This window comes from Palaemon carinicauda, chromosome 2 (assembly GCF_036898095.1).
Source record: "Palaemon carinicauda isolate YSFRI2023 chromosome 2, ASM3689809v2, whole genome shotgun sequence".
Lineage (NCBI taxonomy): Eukaryota > Metazoa > Arthropoda > Malacostraca > Decapoda > Palaemonidae > Palaemon > Palaemon carinicauda.
The window spans coordinates 150,722,617-150,736,362 of record NC_090726.1 but is presented as its reverse complement, the minus strand read 5'-3'; the positions used below and the strand labels follow the sequence as shown (position 1 = coordinate 150,736,362).

At 38.5% G+C, this 13,746-nt stretch overlaps 1 protein-coding gene across 10 annotated transcripts in view; it reads left to right on the top strand.

Annotated features, from left to right (window-relative positions):
* Positions 1-13,156: 13,156 nt before the first annotated feature.
* Positions 13,157-13,746, top strand: part of Mkk4 (MAP kinase kinase 4) — a 335,120-nt gene continuing 334,530 nt past the window's right edge. For all 10 annotated transcript variants that reach the window (XM_068359301.1, XM_068359292.1, XM_068359283.1 and 7 more), the window contains exon 1: positions 13,157-13,442. In XM_068359301.1, coding sequence (XP_068215402.1) covers positions 13,379-13,442 — 64 coding nt within the window. In that variant the 5' untranslated portion in view covers positions 13,157-13,378. The remainder of the gene's footprint in view (positions 13,443-13,746) is intronic.

Below are 13,746 nucleotides of genomic sequence, written 5' to 3'. Positions count from 1 at the left end.
TTTCGACGATTTCGCTGCTGTTGATGCTGTTTTGACAAGGGCCTTGCCCCTGAATAGGCTGTAATCAGCCCCCTCATATAAGAGAACCTACATTGACAATATAGGCTAAGCTTTGCCTCTGTCTACATAACTTTATTTTACTAGTAGATCCTTCTATGGAAAATCTGGTAGCCGTTGTGGTCTGAAAACTCCAGTTGAAGCAGGGCCCAAGGGTCAAAACTTCCCACTCTCGCCGTCTGTGGCAAGTGGCATAGGGCTGTTAGGCTTGGCGCCTATAAGCCAAGTTGTTGACTAGACAATAGGTATATATTCTTGTTAACTGGCGAAATAAGCCAGCATTCAGATAGAGTTAGGAGTTAGCTCTAATAAAAACTTTTTTAGGATTCCACTGAGTTTGTTTTTACCCCCAAACCTCCCTACCTGCAGGAATAGACTGCTGGGCCGTCTTAGTGCGTGAACGCAGTAAGAAGGCTCCCCAACAGCTATTTGTGCAGGCTAGTACATAGCTATAAAGAGTTAGTTCAAGCACTGCTCTAGCAATAGGATAGTTAGGATATACCCTATATAACTAACAAAATTGTGTTCCATTTTCAGATTCTTCATTTCGTTTTTAAAACTCCTACTGTAACTTTGTTTGGGGCCCTAGGGCTTAAAGGGTTGGACAACCCCACCAGACACACTGTCTGTCTTTTCGATCTTTGATCAACTCCTTACCTTTCAACCCACAAAGGACTTATCCTGGAGATCTGTTGATGAACTCCTAGGAATAGAGTTTGAAGCCATGGTCTCCAACCATGCCCTGAACTGATCACCGACCCCATGAATAGAAAGAGAATGACGCTAGACACTGACTCAGACGAGCAAGGAAACCAATCCTGGACCGAAGTCAATAGGAAAAAAAAGCTTCCTAGAAGGAAACACACAAGATTTGATGAAACAATGCCTACCCAACAACAAGGAAACCCCCAATGGACAGAACAGCAACCAGCCAGCTAGGGAGAACAAAACTTACTTCTTCAGAGTCCTGGCTGGAAACTCATCCGAGGCTTTTAAGGCTATTGCAGCCTTTGAGCAAAAACATAAAAATATCCAAATGGTTGCCAAACCTAACAGGACAGGCCAGTGGACCATATCCACCAAGGACTCAAGAGCACTGATCACTTTAAGGAGCACCTCAGACATCAAGCTGCAAGAGCTTAAGGAAGAAGAAAAGATCAAGAAAGCAGTTGTGGTTGGCTACCTAACTGATATGATGGAAAGCCACCTGTTAAAACTGCCTAACATCACTGCAGGCTTCTTTACCAAAGCCATTCTGGTAACTTTCAAGGGACCACACCCGAAGAGAGTGGACCTAGGCATCTTTGGCAGCTTCAAGGTTAACAAATATTACCCTGATCCCCTTAGATGCTATAACTGCCAAAGATTTGGACACCACAAGGACCAGTGCCAAGCTAAGGTCCCAACCTGCGCAGTCTGCAGCCAAAGACACCCCACACAGGAGTGTATCGACAAGAGGGCTGCAGGAATACCTACAGTTGCTAAGTGCTCTAATTGTAAAAAGGGGCACACAGCAATGGCCTGGGGATGCCCTCTAAGAGTAGCAAGGGTAATTGTTGCCCTCCCCAAGGATAAAAGGGACCCATCAAGAGGAAGAGCGGCCCCCAAACCTTTACCTAGGAAAAGGTTCTACACGCAGGAGGAGCTAAGGAAGCACTCCAGAACAAGATCCACGTCCAGAGCCAGATCCACATCTATAGCTCCTAAACCTACAACTCAAGGGCCAAAACTAATGCCCAGGACTATTTTCATTAAGACCACGGTCTTAAGAACCACTCTAACTAATCTAGTCACACAGGCAGTGACTGAAAAACTTAATGCAGAAGCTATTGCAGCTAGCATCGAACAAGTCCTGTTAGACTTCGCCTCCAAGACTAAGTCCTCCCAACCCCCCTCTCATGCTATCCAGCAGATCACCTCTCACTCTTCACCTATCATTCAATCACCCCAATCACCTGTACCTTCCACATCCACAGCACCAGATCCCACCCCTATCATCCCATGCAGCCCATCCATCACTCCTTCATCCACTCTCACCCCATCCACCTCATCCACTTCATCCACTGAGGTCAAGGCAATTGCCTTTGCCTCCAGGGATCCAAGACAGTTCTCTTCAACATACAACCAGGTATAAGAGTTCTTAACTGGAACTCAGCCGGAGTAAGACCTAAAATATCCTCCCTAATTGCAGTATGCAAAACAGAGGACATAGACATAATCCTGCTACAAGAAACACACTTAACAACAGAAAGGAAGATCAAAATACCAGGCTACAATGCCTACACAACACCACAGATAGGCACAGACAGAGGCCTAGCCACACTAGTTAAGACAAGCATACCAAGAACAAGGTTACACAACCCCATCCCTTGCGGTATCAACATAGAGACACTAGCAGTAACAATAACACTACTGAATAAAAAAATTGACATATACAACATATATAGGAAAATAAACAGGGAAGACACAGGAGAGCTGCAGCTGACACAACTCTTTGCTCACGCAGAAAGAACACCATCAATTATCTGTGGGGATTTTAATGCACACCACCCCATTTTATCATCCCCATCAAGAACAAACCCCTCTGGGGAACACAAAGCCTTCGCCCTAGAGGAATTTAAAGGAATCACCCTCCTAAACACAGGGCATCCAACACATGTAAGAGGAGGCAGACTGGATCTGACCTTTGTCACAACAGCAATAAGACATCTAACCAAGTGGCAAGTACACTCAACCCTGATTAGTGATCACTTTGCCACAGTAACAGAATTGGAGATGCAGCAACTACCTCCTATTCCACCACCTCCACCAAGATGGAATCAAGACCTAACAGACTGGGTCTGTTTTCAATTAGCCATAGAGGAATGGGCAGTCAGCTACGTTCCTCCAGAGGACATAGATCAGCTAGAAAAAGACCTAGTTGAGGCCTTTCACAATGCAGCCAACAGAGCTATGCCACTAAAAGCAACAGGAGGTAACTACACATACAGAGACTCCTGGTACTACTGCCCAGAAGTCAGAAGACTAAAAACCAGACTAAACAGAGTCACAAAAATATACAGAAGAAGATCCACAGTAGAAAACAGAGAGCTACTACAAACAGTCAGAACTGAAACAAATCAAAGAATCCATGAAATCAGAATTGAAAAATGAATAGAATGGTGTTCAAGCCTGTCAGGATACACTACTCTAACTGAGCTTTGGAAATGGCTACGCAGAGTAGCCGGAAAAAAGAGGAAGACTCCAGTTGCCATACACCCACACCCACAAGAGGAGGCTGAAAGAATTGCAACATCTTTTGCAAACAGAACATTGTCAATCAATCTTTCCCCTGAAACCAGAATGCAACAAGAGCAACTGGCGCCAACCAGGTGGGAAGAGATCAACACAGCCTGCCTACAGCAGGATGACACAGACACCCCATACACAGTTGAGGAACTAAGAGCAGTACAAAAGACAGGGAAAGACACTGCACCCGGAGCTGACAAGATCACCTACACAATGATCAAACACATGGGTCCAGCAGGTGAAACTGCATTCCTAAGGTTACTAAACAAAACACACCTTGAGCACACAAGGCCTCAAACCTGGAGACAACAAGATACACAGCCAATCCCGAAGCCAAAGGATCCAACAAACCCTAGGCCAATAGCCCTAGTATGCTGTATGGAAAAAACAGGAGAAAAAATGGTCCTAAACAGGATAAAATACAAAATTGGCCCCCTAAACAAGCAGCTATATGCATATCAGGAGGGAATTGGTACCTCTGAATGCATCACAGATGTATTAAGCTGCATAAATCAAAACAAGGCAACAATAGTCTTCATAGACTTTGAAAAAGCCTTCGAGCTAGCAAGCCCAGTTGCAATGCTGCAATCAGTAGCTAAAAAAGGAGTCAAAGGACACCTACTAGCATGGACTAAAAACTATGTGCTAGGAAGGCAAGCCAAAGTCAAATTTCAAGGAGTGATATCCACATATCATGAATTGGAAAATGGTACGCCACAAGGAGGAATTCTAAGCCCCCTCCTATTCAACATCCTCATGGAAAATATAGCCTCACTTCAGCTACCTGAAGGAGTAAATATATTTATCTATGCAGATGACGTATGTGTAATAGCTCGAGGGCCAGTCAGGACAATAAAAATGCAAAGAGCACTCAATGCCATCAGCCACAAATCCAATGAGCTTGGACTAAAAATAAACATTGACAAAACAAAAGCAATGACAATTAAAGCCCCAAACCCGGTACAACCACTCACAATAGGAATGGAACCCCTAGAATGGGTGGACAGATACACATACCTGGGAGTAATAATAGACAAACAGCTCACTTTCAAGCATGAGATAAAATATCTCAAGGAAAGGACAAATGCCAGAAATACAGCAATGGGATATATGAGCAGGCTCAATGATGGAGCAAATGAGCACGTCCAAAAGAAATATTATCTGGCCTGTTCCAGATCATTAGTAGATTATGCCGCCCCAACACTCTTGGGGCTAACAGATCTACAAAAAAGCACAATTGAAGTGATTCAAAACAATGCCATGAGGCTCATGTTAGGAGCCCCAATGTGGACAAGACTGTGCAACCTAAGGTTGGAAACTGGACTACCAACCCTTGAGGACAGAATTGCACTAAGAAATGCAAGCATAGTTGCAAAGATGTTCCTGTCAGACAGAGACTCAATCACAAAAAAGAGAGTAAGAGAGGAACTATCCAAACATCCTGAAGTGCAAACCCCAAGTTCTTATGGCAAAGACCATAGCAATAACATTAAAAGACTTGGCCTAACAGAAATAATCCTACAACTAAACCCTGACACAGCACAGAGTATAATACACATTCCACCATGGAAAAAACAAGTTGCTAAATTCAACTATACCAAACTCCCAAGGGCAAAAGAAAACTGCACAATAGAGAAACTTAGAAAAGCAGCAGAAGCAGCTATAAACTCTGTAGAGACAATAGGGGCACAGATCTACTATACTGATGGTACAGTAGATCCTGGAACCCAAACAGCAGGAGCGGCAGTTCACTTCTGCAATTTTACAGCTTGCTGGAGAACATCCAATAATGTCTCCACCCTGCAGACAGAGCTTGTTGCAATACAGCAAGCATTAAAGTACTCTATTGAAAATGAGGAGGGACCAGTAGTCATTCATACTGATTCACGATCCTCAGTGCAAGCCCTACAGCAAGACAAAAACAAAGAAAACAAGTCCCTGATAGCGGACATTAAAATCCTCTTAAATCAGCATAATGAAAGGAACAGACTAGTAACACTAAACTGGATCCCCAGTCACATAGGGATACCAGGGAATGAAAAGGCTGATGAGCTAGCCAAAAGCACCAAATACATTCACAATGTACAGGTGCACATACAGCCTGCACTGCAACAAATCAAAAACAAAATAAAGACACAGATCAAAGACAACCTAATCAAGGAACTACACATGAGGATAGAGAATGGCTCTCCCTCTGCCACATGGTACAAATGGGCCACAGAACTAGAACCTCCACCCATAGACAGACACACCCCAAGGAAACAGGCTGTATGTATACACAGACTCCGGCTGGGATACAAAGCAAACTGGGAACTCGCAGATGACATCCAGGGAACGTGTGAACACTGTGATGTCATACCACAACAAGCCCTCCTGCACTATTTACTAGAATGCAGAGAAACAGCACAGCTACGAGGTGATCTACTTGTAGACACCAACTCACCACAGGCCGTGAAAGAAGCGGCCACACTGGCACAAGCAATTGTCGAAAGCATAGACGCACACGCACAGTTGCTTTCAACACTACCTCCACCAAGGTAAGACCTCATCATTTCATGCACCATCTCATCCCCTCATTGTAAGGCTCTATTCACATCATCCCCTTTAACTTCTCAACTAACCTACCACTAAAAATCTCTCCGCAGGGACCCTAGGGAGTAAAGGGTTGGACAACCCCACCTGCACCGTTTTTCTCTAATCTTCAAAAGCCTTACACCCCCAATTTTTCAAACTACCACTATCCGAGAAATGATGGCCCTCTACTACTACCACCATCATCCTTACCCTATCCACATCTTTTTCTACTACTAAAAACCTTTCAAATTTCCATTAATGCAATCACCTTAGAATTTTTACAGATCACATACGGGCCAACCAAGGGAAAGGCCCGTGCCAACAACAAGTGTTGGCTTTAATACCCCAAGAAGAAGAAGATGAATAAACCGTCAGTTGTTGTTGGTGATAGCTCGTCTCACTGTCCTTACAACCTCAACCAGAAATAGGAGGATCAAAACTTGGAAACTGGAGGGGAAAATTAGCCAGAGTGTTTAGATGTAAAATTGAAAGAGCCACAAGAAAGAGATATGTAAATAGAACGTCAGAATTGCCTGAAGATATATGGGATGTTATGAAAAAATTATGGATGCAAGCAGCAGTAGATATGTGAGGGAAACAAGTGGTAAGCAGCAATAGGAAAAGGAAATATGGTGGTGGAATCAAAAAGTTCAGACAGCTGTAAAGAAAAAGAGTATAACCAAAAGAATGTGGGAAGAAGATGATAACTATCAAACTAGAAAGGAATATAGACGGATAAAGATGGAAACAAAGAGAATGTTAGCGATTGCAAAAGGAGAAGCCAGGAGAGAGTGGTAGATGATGGGATCACCAAAGCGAAAAAAAAAAAAAGATAATCTACAGAATTGTAGAAGTGAACAGAAAAGACAAGTAGCAAATGTAGGAATTATTAAAAAGGAAAATGGTAATATCTTGATTGAGGAAGAGGAAGTCAAGAGAAGATTGAAAGACTATTTTCTTTTACAACTATTAAATGCTGATAGAATGACTGTGAAGAACTGGAAAATGTTCCGCCAGTCGAGGGACCAATAGCAAACATCAGAAAGAGTCAGGTTGAGAATGTTAAAAAAGAATCAAATAGAACTACAAGGAAATCAAAGGTAGCAACAGAAATTATTCAGACACTAGGAAATCTAGGCAAAGAGTGAGCGCACACAATAACCTATTGGATAGTTTAATTGTATAAACAAAGTGAGACAAGTCGGGATTCAAGACATTAAAAAGAATATTAGTAGGAAGGTTAAGATATTTGATAGATATAAATGAGCAGCAATTTAGGCTTAAGAAAGGAGAGATAACTGTAGATAATATCTTTATAGTACGACAAGTTCGAGAGAAGCAGGCTACCTAGAAGGGAACATGAAAATTTACATGTCTTTTGTGGACCTTAAAATGCATATGATGCCAAGAAAGTCGTCTGGTTTTTGAGAAAGAGAGGATGAAGTATGGGGACGCTTGAACCACCATAAAGACAAAATATGGGGAGACTGAGTCATATCCTATGAAGGTTGACCTCCATCAAGAATCAACTTAGTCCTCTCCTGTTCCTCGTCGTTTTAGACACTTTATCCTCCGAATTAAGAAATAATATAGAATTTTGGAACTAATGTTTGCATATGATTTAGTCATTATAGCACACACAGAAGAAGAACTGCAAAAATTCTGTTAAGCAAGGAAATTAGCCGTAGAAAGAAAAGGATTGGAGGTGAACATTGAAAAGACAGAGTTAATGATTAGTAGTAGAGAAGGACACAAAGAAGTAACTATTCAAGTGAAAGAGGGTACAGTGCTAAAAGGGAACAACTATTTTAATTATCTAGGATCAATAATAACAGAGGAAGGAGGTGCTGAAACAGTGAAAGAAGGATGCCAAAAATAGAGAGAGGTAACTGGAGTTGTTTTATACAAGAGAATATCATTAAGACTTAAAATGAAGATATATAAAAGAAGGTTATCAGACCCATACTATCATGCGGGACAGAAATTTGGGCACTTAGGGGAAAAAGGAAACTGTTGGAAAGAGCCAAAATGAGGATGGTGAGGTGGATTGCGGGAATATCACGACTTGAAATTAGGGAGAGTCAAGATATAGGAAGAATGTATGTCATAATTGTAATGTAAAGTATAAGGCTGGGGAAACTTGTATGCGATACTATGGCCATGTAATAAGAAGGGAAGAGGTGGAACCAATCATGGAAGCTAAGAACATGCCAGTAATGGGGTGGAGTAGTGGGAGGTGTCAGTGGTTCAGATGGAGGGAAGTGGCTGAGGTGGAACAGGAGGAAGGAGATGCAAGGAATAGAAATAGATGGAGAAGGTTGATTCAAGGACCAACCTTGCTATAGGCTACAGTGGAACTAATAAGGTCGAAAGAAGAAGAAATCATGGTGTCATGTAGGTCTGTGACAATGTCCAGCCCAGTATCTTTAACATGCCCCGCCCACAAGCATCCTATGGTTAGCTGCAACTCACTCAAATGGTCTTTGCTCTGCCGTGGGTCACTTCACTTGTAAATGAACATAACTTCATTGCTCTTCTGTTCTGGCTAGCAGTGCATGAATCTGCTGGCCATTCAGGCCACATGGATCACTATTTGAGGCATCATAATTACCTGTAATCTGTTTTTACTATCACATGAAGCAGGTGTGAGAAGGTGGTGGTAAACCACTACATCGTGGGCGGAGAGAGAGAGAAAGAGAGGTGTGTGTATATATATATATATATATATATATATATATATATATATATATATATATATATATATATATATATATATGTAGGTATGTATATTCTTACAAAGCTGGTCTAGTATAGAGTAAATACAATAGTTTATTCATGAATTATTTATATATTTCATTTATGCATTGAGGAGGTGAATAGCCAGCTCTTAAGATGAGTTCCTCACATGTAGATTTAAGATTTATTATATAACTTATGTAAGACTTTAATCATTAATTTCATTGTATTGTTTATTCAAGTCAGTATTTGTAAACTTATTATTTTTAAGAATTAACTTTTTATTTCACGTATTTTTTGCTAGGAAGTCTTACGTAATGTTTGAGAGTGATGTGAAAAAGGGCTTATGTAATGTCCTTTGATGTTTTTATGAGATATTGCGTCATGTTTGTGAGAAAATACGCAATATGCTATGTGCTTTGGAAGGTTCTCAAGGGCCCTGGTGTTAGCTCTTATCTTTTTTTTTTATTTCAAGGACAAAGGGTGGGTGGAGCTAGCTGGGAGAGTCATCTCGCGGGTGCATCGGTATGCATCTAAGAGTTGCCTGAAAACTCAGGATTCGTCTCTTGACATTTTTATCAAGTTGGAAACTCTAGCGTCGCTGTTAGGCCAACCCCCGACGCTTCCAGATCTCCTGGAAGCTTCTAGAAATAGCTAAGTCTCTTATAAAGGCAACCCGAGGGTTGCATAGATCAGATAGAGAATTGCAGCCTTAAGTCATAGTCATCTTCCCACCTCTCTCTCTCATACTCTGCTCAATGTATTGTTTTAAAAGTGTTCAGTGAAATATCAAAGTTTTGGTGTGACGGGTTTTTGTAAACATAGTGAGTACTTATCAAAATTCTTTCAGAGTTTTGTAAACGGCCCTGTAGTAAGGAGAAAGGAACTTGTATCGTGATCTGGTTATCTATTTTCATTAAGTTTCAAATTTAAATATTGTATTCAGATTTAAATTCAAGTGAAACAAGTGAATGTATAATTTTCATAAGCATTATTTCTTCAGTCTTAGTGTAAGGTTTATTCAGATTTAATATTGCAAGTCAAGTGATTATATAATTTTCAGAACATAATATTTTTGTCTTAATCTAAGTTTTGTTCAGAATTAATCTTTCGAGTGATTTATTTGTTTTATGTGAATTCTTTTCAAAGTGTTGTAATTCATATAGAATATATTTATTTTTGTAAAGCGTGTATTATTTCAATCATCAGTGTTTATTGCAACCTTACTCGTATCCTGTAAAAAAATCGTAGTAAAAGGTAGTTTGGAATAATTCTTAAGATAATTACCCAGTTTTGTTTCGAGTGTACTTAAGAGACCTTTGGATATTCAGTGTATTATAAATTGCTGTCTGGGAGTTATATAATTGTCTCAGAGTTTGGGTATTAATATTTCCAAGTGTTACAGATTTAATGTAAAAGCAAACAAGGGAGTTTGGAATTTGAGAAGTTTTTTAGCTTGCCAGCTGCAATATATATAATATTATACGTTTGGTTCCCAGATATGAGCCATCATAGTATAATGTATATATATAAATATATATATATATATATATATATATATATATATATATATATATATATATATATATATATATATATCATTTTCTCCTACGCCTAATGACGCAAAGGCCCTCGGTTAGATTATGCCAGTCGTCTCTATCTTGAGCTTTTAATTCAATACTTCTCCATTCGTCATCTCCTACTTCGCGCTTCATAGTCCTCAGCCATGTAGGCCTGGGCTTCCACCTCTTCTAGTGCCTTGTGGAGCCCAGCTGAATGTTTGGTGAACTAATCTCGCTTGGGGAGTGTGAAGAGCATGCCCCAATCATCTCCATCTACCCCTCATCGTGATCTCATCCACATATGGCACTCGAGTAATCTCTCTTATAGTTTCATTTCTAATCTTGTCCTTCCATTTAACTCCCATTATCCTTCTGAGGGCTTTGATCTCAAATCTAATAAATCTATATGAGATTGTTTCATTGTTATACCACGATTCATGTCTATACACTAACACCGATCTCACTAAATTGATATACTGTATAGTCTGATTTTTATATGCAATTTCAAGCGATTTGATTTCCCAATTTTACTTAACCTAGCCATTGTCTGATTTGCTTTTTTTTTTCAATCTTTCACTAAACTCTAATTCTAAAGAACCTGCATTGGAGATCATAGTTCCTCAATACTTAAATGATCCTACCTCATTAATCATTTCTCCTTCCAATGATATTTCATCTTCCATTGCATACTCCGTTCTCATAATCTCTGTCTTTCTTCTATTTATCTTCAGCCTAACCTTGTGTGATATTTTATGCATTCTGGTAAGGAAACATTGCAAATCCTGTGATGTGCTGCTGACAAGGACAACATAATCATTATACACTAGGTCTGCTAAATTCCTATCATCAAATCCATGAGGAGGATAAGTAACCTAGGTGACAACACATTCCCTTGGAGTACTCCACTGCTCACTGGAAATTTATTTGATAAGACTCCATTAACATTAACTTTGCATTTACTAAGCCCATGAACAAACTTAATAAAATTTACATATTTAAGAGGAATTCCATAATAATGCAGGACTCTCCACAAAAATTGGCCGGTGCACACTATCAAAGGCTTTTTCATAATCCACAAATGCCATTAAAGGGGGATTTTTATAGTCTACGCATTGCTGTACAACATGTCTCAAAATGAAAATTTAGTCAGTGCAACTTCTACATTTTCTAAATCCTGCTTGTTCATCTCTCAGCTTTTCATCAACATCTCTCTCTCTCTCTCTCTCTCTCTCTCTCTCTCTCTCTCTCTCTCTCTCTCTCTCTCTCTCTCTCTCTCTCTCTCTCTCTCTCTCTCTCTATATATATATATATATATATATATATATATATATATATATAGAGAGAGAGAGAGAGAGAGAGAGAGAGAGAGAGAGATGTAGGATATATATATATATATATATATATATATATATATAAATATATATATATATATATATATATATATATATATATATGTATATATATATATATATATATATATATATATATATATATATATATATATATATATACATATATATGTGTGTGTGTGTGTATATATATATATATTATATATTATATATATATATATATATATATATATATATATATATATATATATATATATATATATATATGTGTGTGTGTGTGTGTGTGTGTGTGTTGGTTTTCTAAAGCCCAAAAATTTCGATCTATTACCCTAGCTTGTATCTTTAACCTAGGCTACATATTATGAAATTAATTTCTTTCCTATTCATTGACATATTTGATAAAGAAATGCCATCGAATTTAACTTACACTTAAAATCAAAGACATTGTCAATCATATACCAAAAATGTCAACTTACCAAAAACTCTTTATAAATAAGATTCAGCAAAAATTAACTTTAAGAAAAATTGTAGATATTCCTTAGAATAGGTTATATGGACCACTCATTGCCATTCAAAATTTTCATCCCTCGATATTCTATTGATGGAAAAATTATAATCGGTTACACAATTTCATTGATTCTAAAATTTGATCAAGTGACAAAGTTCATAATTGCCCAAGGTGAAGACCAACGTTGGAAGAGAGAGAGAGAGAGAGAGAGAGAGAGAGAGAGAGAGAGAGAGAGAGAGAGAGAGAGAGAGAGAGAGAGAGAGAGAGGAATCTGGTAGAGGGCATTTGCGTCATATGACGCCGGAGGCGTTAGTTAGTTTGTTACAGAAATGGCTTTTACAAATATAAAACACATAATTACACAGCAATATCATACGCAATTCTTGTAAGTCCGAATCACATATAGAAGTTTGCGTTACTATAAGCCTGAGAGGAATAATGAATTGCTACGCATATTGAATTTATTTTTCATCCCAGCACAGAAAGGTTACCAGACTATTAAGCAATATTATTAGAGAATGGCATTAGAAATTTACTGGAAATTTTGGGAGTACATAACATTTTCGATTAGCAATACTTAAACATAACAATAAAAATAACTGAATATTTTCATATAACTTCACTACTTCGCATGTGACATAAACGCGATAAATATAATTTTGATAATGCTATTTTTTTTTATTTTCACCCATGTTAATTAACATACTTTGAATATCATGTTTGATATTATTCTTCTAGTTGGGTTTACTAATTGTTAGGATGAGAGCTAACTCATTAAATGTGGACAATTTTTGCTGTGCTCAGGACAGACAAAATGCATTAGCTCAGTATCCCTGAAGAACGATTTGTTAATACTGCAAATATAAGAAATTCGACTAGATGCGTTTCCTTAACATTATAAATTGCCCAAGGGTTTTTGCATCTAAATTTTAAGTTTCACGTTTAAAAAAATAGAAAAATAATATCAATATATTCAATGTTCTCTGAATAGAGATAATTATAGTATCATTCATACCATATTAGATATTTTACTAATTGATGAAGGTATAAGGAAGAGAACAGTTCCCCTTAGGATGGTCAAATTTCATTCCGATATTCGCTTCCTGATGGCTATTGACAACTAAAGGATAATGTTTTAAGACGATAGAAAATATTAATGAATACCAGTCATTTAGTGTGATTTGTATAACCTGCAGAGTGAAATGGATGTTAGTGACTGGTTAAATGTGCAATAGTAGGAGTGGTTAGCGTTCAGGAGGACGTGAAAGGAGTAGGCTAAATTAGGGGAGATTTGAGGAAGTACGATGGCAGATCAACATCCTCCTCCAAGTAGACCTGGATCTTTAAGTATGCCTACAGCAATCCCAGGTAAGTGATAGTGATGAGTTAGTAGTGAGTTTTGTTGCTAATTATCATTTGAAATAGTGCTTTCACCTGACTAGAAAGATAATCATCTCAAAAGATCAAAATACTGTACATTACCAGTCGACAAGACTTGGACAAGGCTATAGTTGGGCCAAAGGAAGGTTAATTGCTATTGGTTCATGAGAGGACAATGTTAGTTAGAAGTCTTATTTATAATTTGATAAATACTTGTTCCCAACTGTTAACGTCAACACAATCATTCTAAACGCCTTAAAATATACCACGAACAACTTAGTTTACTAGAGCA